We start from the raw sequence: 13,299 nt of genomic DNA, 5'->3' as shown, positions 1-13,299 counted from the left end.
CAGTGCTGTGGGAAATTTCAAAAACAGTGGGTGCGACTTAAAAATGTCTCCATCAATGAAATCATGAAAAATCCATCCTTGCATGCCTGTGGCCTCTTATCAATCATTGCAATTATTCTTGGATGTGACAGCAGCTGCTCCAAACTTTTCACCAACGGTATATAATGAAAAAATGGTCCTTAATGGTAAGAACTCGGGAGTCTCCATTTTTCACATAACATACTGTTTGTTTTGCGACAAGAATCTCTGGTTCAACTGGTTTTAACAGTTCTTTGATGGTCTTATCCTGCAAATGGGTGGAAGTAATTTGACAGAAAGGGTCAACAAACTGGTCAAATATCCCCATTGCATCACTCTTTAGTAGATCCAGGTCCCCAGAATGTCTCTCGATCATGTCGCTCATTTGCTGTTTTAGGTGCTCCAATAATGCGGCCTGATATTGCTGGACTCCACTCACCATTTGGTTAACAGCTCTCTGGGGAGTAGAAAACAAACAAACAAAATTTATATATTATAAAATTCATATAAAATTTTTTATAATATATGTAAACTCACAGACACTTTTTTTTAAAAGTAGCCCTTCAATTACATATTGTTAGTGACATGCAATGATAAAAATAGGCTATTTCCAGCAAAACTATCATTAAATAATATTGCCTTCTGCAGCTTTAAGACCTTGTTTACACTTGGTCTTAAAATACCAAGTGAGATCTGATCACAAGTGGTCACTGAAGAAGCATGTGGAGACACATTCTAATGTCAGGTGTTTCTCTGACACACCTTTAGCTGTCCACCTGTGATCGGATCAACCAAGATGCCAGGTCTGAACAGTGGCTAAATCATTCTACAGATTAAGCTTATTGCTTTTAAGCTTGCTACTAAAAATTTTATATAATTAATTGGAAAATCAATGGCATAAATTACCTGTGTCAGTCGATGGGTTTCTCTGGCTTGAAGAAGAAAAGCAGTTGCATGTTTAGAAAGGTCAACATTCATGCGACCATCTTCTTGAAATCCACTCTGAAAGAGATTAACAACAAACATATCTATTAAAACAGGGAAAATATTGGCATTTGTAGACCTACCAGACAATCTGACAACTACCTGGGTAAGCTAGCTCGCTAGATTTTTGTTTCTTCCTATAAAAAGGCACAAGATGGGTGTATTTTTACTGATTGGTGTCCATTTTGAGTATGTAAAATACATACAAAAACAACAACTAATAAAAACAAAACAGTACTACAAAAAAACAATAACTTTGACAGCATCATAAAAATCTGTACTTCATGAGTAAGATTGACACACATACTAAATTGTATTCATTCACTTGCTCTCTTGCCAATAAATTAACATTACTAAAGGCCTTGGAACTGAACTTATATTCCAATAAGCTATACGGAGACAACTTCCTGTCACACACTGTCATGAAGACATGTCTCACCAGCCAGTTACAGCTTTGTAAATGATAAGCTAATAATACACATAATACATCCTCTATGCTTGATTCAAACTGTTGAAAGATAACCTGTAATTTTTAATTTGTTGTTTACATGACTAACATTAACCTTACTGATTTTTTTCAATGAAGTCTAGTAACTGAATTACATAAATAAACTAAACAAATTAAACTAATAATTAAATAAACTAATTAATTTCCCATTGGACATTAGATCACAAGTGGACAATCTGTGGGGCGGTAGGCTGCGTTTGACAACACAAGTGTATAACATATAACTACTTATATAGTGATGGGCGATTTCAAAACACTGCTTCAGGAAGCTTCGGAGCGTTATGAATCTTTTGTGTCGAATCATGATTCGGATCACGTGTCAAAACGTCAAACTGCTGAAATCACGTGACTTTAGCGATCTGAATCATGAATCGATACACTGATTCATAACGCTTCGAATCTTCCTGAGGCAGTGCTTTGAAATCGGCCATCTCTGTATAAGTCGTTATTTTGTTTTGTTTTTTGCACACAAAAACTATTCTCGTCACTTTATAATATTAATATTAAACCACTGTAGTGAGATGGACTTTGTAACGACGTCTTTAGTATCTTTTATGGGTCTTGAGAGAGGAAATGACATTGGTGTCAGTGGAGGCCTTCGTGAGCCATCGGATTTCAACAGAAATATCTTAATTTGTGTTCTGAAGATGAACAAAGGTCTTACAAGTGTGGAACGACATGAGGGTAATTCATTAATGACAAAATTTTAATTTTTGGGTGAACTAACCCTTTAAGATAACTAGCCGATTTAAATCTCAGTAGGTTAACGTAGTTGTATTTGCTTTACTGGTTCATTACTCGTTACTGACAAAAATAGTGGAATTACAGTAATGCATTACTTTCATGCTATTACTTTATCTTAAAATTACAACCTGAGCCTGTCATTGGCAAAAACAAACATGTTTAGTGAACAGTTGACCTAAATAAATGTAAAGTTGTAGCTTGAGTAACGACTTACCGCTGGAATGACGATGCTTGAGCTCTCTGCTTCAGCCACAGGGCTTGCATTACTTTGGTTGTTCGCGGCTGCCCGTGCTCCAGGTAAACCGTGGCCCTCCTCCGCCGCTTCAACTTGGAGAAGATGATGCGCGTGTGTCCGCTTCACGTGATAATAGAAGGAGTTATACACCCTGTACTCGTTTGGACAGCCATCAATCCCGCACACGACGCGAAAGTCAGGGCTGCGACTGTGCATGATGTTAATGTGACTTAAAAGTTGTTTCAGAGTCAATGCCACAAATATGTAGCATATGAAGCAACGCCAAATCATGTTGGAAGCAAAGATGTCACAGGCAAGAGGACGGTAAACTGTGGTCACAGGTCGGTAGAGGAAGACTGCCGTAAAAATCGTTACTATGGTTACACCCGCCAGCTAGCTGCTGCAAATGAGAATGTGGGCGTAAACTAACGGTTTTGAGACCAACTTGGATTTGAACTAGGAGGACATCGTTTGTCGTTGCAGCCAGCAGAGACAGCAAGGCGAAGCTAACAGCATGGAAGAATTGGATGATGTCGCAGTGTCGATTTTAAGGGGTATGTATGAAAATATTATTTTTTTATCACGAATGCAGAGGCCTAATTGAAGCTAAAGAAAAAAGCTAATTGCTTCCTGGCGCTGCTCCACTGTGGGCCTCAAATTTTTTCCCATTTGTCATATCACGCTTCTTATTCTTTCACCTGTTGTGTGAAGTGTTATGTGTGGTCGGTGAACTGTAGGAACTGAATTACGCTTTGGGAACAATATTGTGTATATTATGTTGTGTTCAGACCAAAACCAGAATTTTCGCCTCCCGTTACTCGCGCCATTTTGTTCCCGCTAAATTCATAAACTGTGAAGACTAGTCAACTAATGGCGACAAATAACAATTGTTGGTCACTAGAAAAATCTATTTATTTAATCAAGCTCTAAATACGGCTCTTTATGGATCCGATTTGCGTTAAAGGGCTGTTAATCTTCGTGGATGACCGTGAAAGAAAGAAATAATCTTCGTGACGCACCCACCGTTAGCCTAGCTTAGCACAAAGACTGAAAGTAAATGGTTCCAGCTAGCATACTGCTCCCAATAAGTGACAAAATAACGGCAACATTTTCCTATTTACATGTTGTGATTTGTATAGTCACAGCCTGTACAAGATTTAATGCATCTTTTCTGTATAATAATAATAATAATAAATGTATTTTTATAGCGCTTTTCTAGACACTCAAAGACGCTTTACAATTTTTATTTTCATATTTAATATAATTAGCCAAGCTCAGTCTGTTGTTAATGAATGCTCTATTGCCACTAATGATCGGATTTAGGCCTAATGGGTGTGATTGATCTTTATGAGCTTGTTTGGAGCATGTTTTACATGACAGATGACGTTGTCAATGAACGAGTACTTTGCCTGAGTATTGATTGAAACTGTTGGCCGTGTTGTTGATCTGTATTGTTGAAAACTTTAAACATTACAATTAAACAGAACTGTGATGTATTCGGGATCATGTTATACGAGCAGGACTAAATTATGTTTTAGGAAATTTTAGATTCCTGACCACTTTTACAGTCTATAGGCCGAACCAAGGAGAGTGATCGTGGATAGGTCCGTTACTACGCACTGAAACTTTTAACAATGCAACAAAATATTTAAAGAGCATCAAGGTATTCAAATCTCTATTTTGTAAGCACAGATAATATAACATTTTATTAGTCAGTAATTTTTACTAGGTTAAACAGTGATTTGATAACGTTTTTAATTTAAGGCCCACCCACAATTACTCTGGCCCATCTAAAACTGGAATCCTGGTGCCCTGTCTGGTTAGCACTAGCTACCTAATTTGAATTAAGTGTCAACTTCTAATAGTCTCGTGCAGTTTCATTTCTAGGGCACTCATCTTGCTATGTTTGTCTTCCAATGTTTTCATAGCTGCAAACATCACAGAGACAATGATGAGCACCCTGTCTCGTGAAGACTTGCGGGATCTTTTCCCAGGCCCAGAGAACTTTATACGGAGAAAAGCGGTCTGGCGTGCCTGTCATGATGTGTCGGAGGAGGTCAGTTTCTCACTTAAGTGGCCTAAATTGACCACATATTTAAAGGAACACACCAACTTTTTGGGACTTTAGCTTATTCACTGTATCCCCCAGAGTTAGATAAGTCCATACCCTTTTTTATCTCTGCGTGCCATAACTCTGTCTGACGCACCCACCGTTAGCCTAGCTTAGCACAAAGACTGAAAGTAAATGGTTCCAGCTAGCATACTGCTCCCAATAAGTGACAAAATAACGGCAACATTTTCCTATTTACATGTTGTGATTTGTATAGTCACAGCGTGTACAAATAACAAGGTCACATGAGACACAGCCATCTTCTAACCGCAGCACATTGAGCTGACAGCAAAGTGTTTTTGGAACAGGCATGGTAGTCTACATGTGTGTTCAATTCAGTTTAGATGAATTGATAGGTGTTCAGTTAGTTGATCTAAGCGATTTCACCCCTATATGGAACATTGCTTATTTATACGTGTGCAGAGATGTCAATGCTACATTGCATTTTGTGTTGTCACCAAAAACAAAAATGTTGCTTTTGCAGGAGTCTGGCCAAGAACACTCAAAATTATCGGGCAGTTCCTCCTTCAATGCATCACCCATGCGACAGACATCCACTCCTGTGAACGCAAGTCCTCCAAAGTGCACAACCCCTGAAAAGGTTGTGAAGTTATCCTTTCCAGAATATGTTTTGCACACCGACACAGAACTTGAGCAAGTCCGACAACAGTACTTTGAGTTGGCGAAGACAGGCAAACACCGCAACTGCCAGATGTCAAAGGAGCTCAGATGCCGGCTCATTCGAAACACCATGACCAGTATGATTGCAATCCTGAGGGCAAAGGGGGATCGAGATTCACACAGATACCCATCAAAGCCAGAAATTACTGCAATGGCAAAGAGAATAGTACTGTACTACCCCATGCTGCAGGACCAAGGCCACCATACATGGGTAAGTGAAATGCACCCAGTTGATGACTGTTTCATTTTGGACATTTTTAGTAGCGGTTTGAAAAATGTATTAAATGTCTTGTGCAGGTCACTGTGTACTCACAGCTATACAAAAGATTGCAAAATGTGAGATCCCCCCAAAAAAGAACTCCAGATGGGAGACATTCAAAGAGGTGAGCTGTAACTGATTATTTTCAAAGATTCATCTGTTAATCGTTTTCAAGATTCATTTATCAGTTGTCAAGGCAATGTCCTCAAAAGTCTTGTTTGGTCCACAACCTAAAGATGTTAATTTCACTGTCACAGAGGACTAAAGAAGCTAGAAATGATCAATCATGTCAGTCAATGTCCTGGGTGATCTGTCTCCCTCACTTCCCCTTTTTAATGAATGCTCTTATTTTAGTGTTTGACTGCAAAATAATTGCTTTGGATGTGTGTGGGGGATATTGCTATTTATTACTAAGCACTTTGTGTTACATTTTGTTTGTATGTGCTATGCAAATAAAGTCAGATGGATTGATTTAGCAGTTGACAACTAATTGATTAACTGATTAATCTTTGCAGCTCTACAAAGAGGCGCTGTCTTGAGCAGCCAACAGACATAGATGAAATGGATTCAAGTGACTCAACAATCATTCTAGATGGGTCCACAGAAGGAAGTGGCAGCCCAGGCTCAGACCCTAAAGAAAGTGATTTAGAAGGTAAGTTTCAACTTTGCATAAACTAATAAACCCATTTTATTGGTCAAGATGACAGTGCTGACATGACTGAAGTAAAAGGCTTTAAAATGGACATCAGAGGATAGGTGTTTACACTACACTTGTTCTGTTTTATTACCAATTTATTAACATTATTGTAGAAATTGTAGAAATTTGGTATTAATAAAAAGCTGGTATTGTATCAGGAACAGCTGGGTACAGCAGTACCTTTAAGTATCAGTCAACTGTGCAACATTACTTTATATAACCTCTCCAACATATCAAATAATGTTTATGTTTAATGTTAATATTTAAAATCCTTGTGTCTCATTAGTGGCATTTTTGCTCTTTTTAATTGAATGTAATTTTTAGTACCAAAAGACCGAAATGATCCTTACAGTACATTATCCTATCAGAAATATGTCTGTGTTATGTGTTGAAGGAAAAAGAAAATCCCAAAGCCTACCTGAATATCCACCCTCTGCCCTGTCCAGTCCTGATGGTGAGTTTGTCCAACTGCCTTATGTGTGTAGTAGTGGGGTGTTTTGTAGGGTTGTACATGTGTGCCTACATGCAATTGTATGTGATTGCATGACCATATGAGTTTCAAGCAAATAGTTCTCATGTATTTATTATACAAAAAATTATTACATTTTTTACAATGGCATTTAAATGGTTAAAATTCCAAAAATAAATGGGTATTTGGTAGTTATGATCAGGGCTTATATTTTTTAAAAGATTTAATTCCATGAAAGTTTAATCTAATATTAATTTATGATTTTTATGGCAGTTTTTGACATATTTTTGTCATGCAACAACATGAGTTGAGCTTTTCTTTAAACTGAAGCATTTTAATTATGTATTTTTGTGTCTTACAGCTAACAAGTCTGCAGATGGTGACAGTCCAGACACCAGTCCAGCAACCTTGGCCAAGCACTACAAGGCCCTACAAACTTTGTATAAAAGAAAAAATCCAAACCACCAGGATGTTTCTCATGTCTTGGATTTGGAATTTGTAGCTAGAAGAGCATTCATTGACTCAAATACCATTCGCGAGGAGGACAGACGTGAAGATTCTCGAAGCATATCCTTGTTTCAAGGTCGTTGTACATGTAAGTCATTTATTGACTGTGCATGATTAAAACCATGGTATCACACACAATGTTTAAAATACCAATTTCCTGTTAAATTATATTCAAATGTCTGTATTGGTATATTTGATATATCATAGGTGATGGAGGAGCTTCAACGCATTTTGGATAAAGATAACAACAACTTCATTGATGAACTGAGGGAAAGATGACATGACTTCTGCCAGAAGGTGCAGTTTTTTGGGGTGTGGAAAAAGGTGCTGAAACCCCCAATGGGAATGGACAAAGGTAGGGAATGCTGTTTTGGTGTTATTAGTGAATAGGGTTTAGGGTGGACCTTCAGGCATGTTAAATGTCAAGTAGAGCTAGTTTGTCGTCCTTCTTTTTATCTATGATGGCTATCCCATTATTTGCTGGATTTTTTTTTATTTTATAAAGCATTGTATACCTTTTGATCAGATTTGACCTTGTGCACTTTGTCCAAGTGTTTATGTAATGAATCTTTTCCTGTACAGCTGAACAGGCTCTTGAGATTCTACGTGTGCTGCCATCACTGTTCCCCTCCACATCTGCTCCTCCAAAGAGGGTTCGAGATGCGAGTGAGGCTCTGGTGCATGTCCTCGAGGTGAGCTGTGTAAAAAAATGTTGCAGGATCGTTTTGTCTGCAGTATCGGAAAAAATTATAATTGAAGGTGCTGCCCCTGACGAGTCCCAATGTATTTCCTATTCACATACTGTATGTTCTAAGCCTTCAAAGACACCTAAAACATTTGTTTTTAGAAAGAGGATTTTCACTGTGTAGATGTCTTGGCTGCGTCACAGTATTTTAGCAGATTTTATCACCCTAATGATAACCAAGCAAGACTAGCCTAGTCTTGGTTTTTACTTCTTTTTGAAGGCTAGACATGTGTAAGCAGTAAATGCATTGGGGATAGTTTAAAAAAAGCACTTTCAGATGAAGATTTCTCAGTACTGTACTTTTGTCAGAATTTTGCTTTGTAAAGTTATGTGTTTGTAAACAACCCTCTACCCTAGGTACCAAAATGCATTATACTGACAGAAGGATGTATGTGTTATGTGTTACAGGAAACAGAAGACCCCAATTCCTACTTAAAGAAACGCCCTCTTTCCTGCCCAGTCCTGATTGTCGGTCCGTCCAACTGCCTCCTAGCGGTAGGAGATGTGGCAATAACCACCTTTCCAAAAGACAAGCTTACTGAGAGTGCTTTATACTTTATGGCCTACTATTACACCCTACACCTGACTTATCCAAAGTGTGTAGCCACTCTGCTTTCAGTCATACAGACGGAGGTCCTCTTAGACAAAATCCATGAGAGAGATCTCACATCGTCTTACAAGAAGAGCATGGCTGAGTGGAAAGCTTTTATTGGCCAATAAAAGCAGTGGTCATGTAGGATAGCACTTCCTCCAAGGGTACTAGTGTTCATTTCTTGGTCAGAATTTGGCTAAGTTAGCCCAGTGTTCATTTGGGGTGCACGACAATATTAGCCAACATGCTGATATCCTATGATGTTATATTTTGTGTTGTTTGCACAATTCAGTGCTGATTCTGCTTGGTTTTAAGTTAATTTTAACTTTTCAGTTAATATTGAGTTTAATAAACTAATTGTTTGTTCAGCAGATGCAGTCACTAATTTAGGCGCATCTACTGTGAAAGAGTATTGACTAAGCAGTTAAGTTGAGATAAAAGTGAAAATAGTGATATTGGTTATTGTCCTGTTGAGTTGTATGGTGCATCCTTAAGGGTGATGTTACTAGGGCTGGGCGATATAGCGCATGCGATTGTCATGTGCATTTCGTCAGTAAAGCCGGTTCCCTGATTACCGCTAAATCGCCATCACCTGCTTTCAAATGGAGCGCCTTTTAATAGACAGAGCCGTAGTTCACTAACAAGCTACACAAAATCGGGTTCATTATCGAAGTCGATTCATCTTTGATAATGAACGCGATATTGCGTGGCTTGTCAGTGAACTACGGCTCTGTCTATTATTTGCTGATAAAATGTAAAGTTGGTTAAATGCAAGACTAGTTTTCATTTTTTTCTGTCTTATAAGTAGTAGTTAATGTCTTGAATCTAGGACAGTATTACTTTTGTAGAGCTTACAATAAGGTAAATACACTTGGATTGAGTAAACTGTGGCTTATTATGGCAAAAGAGCACTGCCTAATGCGAGTCAGGAATACTAACTTCAAGACATTTTGTCTCAAAATGCCAGTTTCTAATCTTATTTCAAGTAGGTGGTTGACTTAAATCTAGAACAGTGTAACAATTATAGAACTAAAAATTAGTTAAATACACTTGAAACAAACAGGATGACAAAAAAAAAGATCCTACTTTTGAGGGGAAAATACTATTTTTGAGCATTGCAAGCTTATTATAAGACACAAAACATCTCAATACTAGTAAAATATAGCTAAAAATGAGTTTTCCCAGCTAATTTCAAGATCACTCTTATCTTGTAAAGCTTAAATATAATGTCTTATTTCAAGAAATCGTACCAAGAGAATTTTCACTTGTTCCATTGGCAGATTTTTTTGCTTATTACAAGCAAAAATATCTTGTTTTAATTTTTTTTTGCTTATTTTTGGAGTGGCCTTTTTTCCAGTGCATAGTCTGTAATAAGCTAATTTTGGCAGATAACATTAGCCTCACCAATATCAGCACACCAACTGACCCTTCGCCTGGCCCCAGGTGCAGATAATTGACATTGCACAATTTAAACAAACATTGATATCACCAAATACATAGGCTATTTCAAATCAATCTGAAACAATTTAGCTATACAAGAAATGATAAGCTATGTAGCTGGAATAAAGGAGCTGTGTGTGTTGTGGTTGAGCGGAATGTAATGCAACTTTTTTTTAGGTCCACCATTTTTTTTCGAATCTATCTATCTGGTTAACAGACATGTTACCAGTCAGGTAGGTTAACATATAGCCAGATCTTACCTGACAAACAGTACTAGTTTCCAGGCGACTAAAAATCCCGCCACAGAGAGCTTCTTTCTCCTCATCTCTCTCCAGAGGCTCGGAAATCTCTGCTCTCCTCGCGGCACTTGAAGCTTTCAGCACCGCAAACAGCGCTCGTGCTCCAGCTGTGGTCAAACAGTACGGGGGGGGCAACTCACAAACATAGTGTAGCAACAGGAACTCTAAAAACAAAGTGTTCGGTTAATTCCCATTACTAGGACGAAAAAAAAAAACATGGAAGCTAGGCATCTTACAAAATAAATCAGTTAACTGAAAAGGTTAAGAAATGAAAAGCGAACGGAGCGCATGACAGCTGTTCAAACTCTGCTCTGCTCTGGGCTCGATCTATTCTGTGTCGTCGTGAAACACTGGGCAGAGAGACCCGCCCTCCACTCCGGATTGGCACGACTGGCAGACAGCTCAGCCAATCATCTATAGTGTTGTTAATTTTTACAGCTGAATCAAAATTAGAAGCCCAGCGAGCTGATTCAAATTTAACACCCACCCATGAATTATTGCGCTTTCTCCTCTGTGTGTGTATATGTCCCTATGTAGCTCTCCGTCCTGCCATCCTCCTCATTTTCTCCTCTTTCCTCTTTTCTTTCTCTCTGTCTTTCTCCATCTGTTTTACGCTCTCTCTGTCATTCTGCTCTGTTAGGCAGGATGCATAGAGTCGCATGTGGCTGTGACTCCCGGCTGTAAAGCAGCCTATGTTTATGACAGTTTGCGATACAGTACATGGCCAAAGTAGGCGTGGGTAGAGTGGAGATGCAAACTCCCTGGCCTGGTTACTAAACCAAGGCAGGATCAGTTTGAGAAACCGATCTGTATCATTTGTAGAATACAACCAAAATTATATTTGTTGAAGCACCAAACCTGTCAAGGATGTGGATAGTGTGGTACAAGTGGACCTCTAACATAAACAAAACCACACACAGTGAGAGGAAGGGGAGGGGTGTGAGGGTGCAGGCGCCTGCGTGACACTGCGATATGTTCAAGGCAACATGGAAGATTGGAGATGCCTGTACTCTGCACCGCTGTCATTTATGCCTCCATCCCTCATCCTCCTCTCACTAATGTGCAAGATATGAATTAGACATTAGGTTCTGGGTATTACAGTGCAGCATGGTGAAACTTTTAACATTTCCTGTCAGCTCTTCCTGCAATCAAGTAATTATTGCCTCCTGCTCTATCCACTCCCTGTGCTTACACGTGGGTCTATCCTACTGTGACCTATGTACTTAAATACTGCACTTTCACCAGTATGTAATCAAAGTGAAGTTCTTGTTCTTTTATGTCTATTCCAAAAATGTCTCTATTCAAAAGACTATTTTTTGGTGTCACACAGTTTATCATTTGTATGCATGAAAAAGAAACTATACCTCCAAGATTTTTTTGTGATGATGCCTTATGGTATTCCATGTCTATTTGTAAAATAATTTCCTCATCCATTCTGAAACTCATACAGTACTATACAAATTTAAAAGTTCCATTTATTTAAAATTTTCACGTGACCGTACTATATTAACTACACTAGTCCTGTCTTACATAATGACATCCTACCCTAAGCGTAACTGTTATGGCAATTTTACATGTTGGTCTCATGTCTGAATAAGTGCCCAAGTCACTTTTATGTAAAACTTTATGTGAAATGGCAATTTCACTGGTCAGACCTAGTAAGGTTTCCCTGATACTTCCAACAAAGTACTAAATTGACTGCTGTCACATTAATGTAAAGACCAGAGCAGCAGAAGGTAAACAGTCACAAAATAAAATCAGTCATTATCAAACTCTACTGTTCGCTCCTTTTCGTGCACCAGGTGTCAATTATTGTGCAAGCATTGTGGTTATTTCTTTAACAGTCCTGTCAAGTCTGAATAAAGACATAATAAGCATATATGTAACAGAGCTATGTCTGAATGACAAGACGCCATCACCGTAACAGTTAGATGAAGACAGAAATGTTACATATGTAGTTTAGTTCAGTACAATTTTCATATTCTGAATCCATCAGTGTAGTGGAGTATCCTAAAACCCAAAAACCCATGCATTTACCCTGGTTGAAAACAGGGTGCAACTTGCAACTTTTGTTATGAATACTGAAGCCTACCTTATTAGTTTTGTCTTCTGTCCTTGTCACTTTTAAAGTGGTTGTACATTCTGTTGATGGTGATATTGATGCCTTTTGAGTCCAGGGTGACTTGAATCTCATCTGAGTGATCCTGGGATTTAAAAAATTAGGAACCCAGAGGGGATCAAGAACTAGTCAAGTGTCCCACGACAAATCAACACTTCAAAATCATCTTAAATCCAATGATACAGTAATGACTGTGGGGTTACAATGCATATTGTTGCAAACATAATGCTTTTTCTACAGTACACCAGTTCAGTAAACCCCTTTACATCATGCACCCACAGGGCAATATACTGTAAGGCTAATTGCTTGTTAGTTACCCTGTATTTTTTGCTTATTATCCCTTTTCAAATGTTGGCCTTCTTTTTCTATATTATGGCACAAATACACATATATAAGGAAACTTCTTTGCTTTCACCTACTTTTGTTACACATTCATGAATATACTGTTAAATGATTAAGATGCTTGAACAGATATTTCTTTTTCCATTTATTCTCTTAAATAAAATCCTGGTTATGGCCTGGGCTATGTTAACTACTACTGTAGTACTGTGTACAGCATGCAGCTTTTATCACAGTCACCACTAAGACACATTTGTATCACATAACTGTTATCATCTGTGGGTGTCTCTGTGAAAGATCAGGCAGAAGAGAGTCATATGTTGGACACGCATACAATAAACAGCAGGCACTTCATGCACATAGTGTGTGTGTGTGTGTTTGTGGGTCTATAGAGGTGACCTTCCTCTGAGGGAAGGATGACCCTCGTTTACGTCATTTTCCAGCTGACAGTGAAATGTTGAACAAATCTTAGGTCATGCCTCCCGCTCTCACCAACACACACACACACTTCTCTGCTCAGCAGTGTGTTAGCCTAGTTTCTCTCTCTCCCTCA

At 38.4% G+C, this 13,299-nt stretch overlaps 2 protein-coding genes across 4 annotated transcripts in view; one reads left to right on the top strand and one right to left on the bottom strand.

The window, feature by feature from the left end:
* Positions 1-10,977, bottom strand: part of glra3 (glycine receptor, alpha 3) — a 100,969-nt gene extending 89,992 nt beyond the window's left edge. Inside the window, exon 1 of one of the 3 annotated variants that reach the window (XM_044185699.1) lies at positions 10,250-10,977. In XM_044185699.1, coding sequence (XP_044041634.1) covers positions 10,250-10,314 — 65 coding nt within the window. In that variant the 5' untranslated portion in view covers positions 10,315-10,977. The remainder of the gene's footprint in view (positions 1-10,249) is intronic. The other 2 variants (XM_044185680.1, XM_044185689.1) reach the window with 2 other exon arrangements.
* Positions 2,928-8,468, top strand: LOC122871191. Its single transcript, XM_044185978.1, has 9 exons — positions 2,928-3,043; positions 5,084-5,491; positions 5,578-5,663; positions 6,055-6,191; positions 6,631-6,690; positions 7,067-7,300; positions 7,420-7,567; positions 7,795-7,904; positions 8,366-8,468. Exons 2-7 carry the CDS (start codon positions 5,141-5,143, stop codon positions 7,449-7,451), a joined length of 900 nt encoding a protein of 299 aa, XP_044041913.1. The 5' UTR covers positions 2,928-3,043; positions 5,084-5,140; the 3' UTR covers positions 7,452-7,567; positions 7,795-7,904; positions 8,366-8,468.
* Positions 10,978-13,299: the final 2,322 nt, after the last annotated feature.

Source organism: Siniperca chuatsi, linkage group LG3, assembly GCF_020085105.1.
Source record: "Siniperca chuatsi isolate FFG_IHB_CAS linkage group LG3, ASM2008510v1, whole genome shotgun sequence".
Lineage (NCBI taxonomy): Eukaryota > Metazoa > Chordata > Actinopteri > Centrarchiformes > Sinipercidae > Siniperca > Siniperca chuatsi.
Note: the sequence above shows the minus strand (reverse complement) of the source record. Positions and strands in the feature narration are given on the sequence as shown.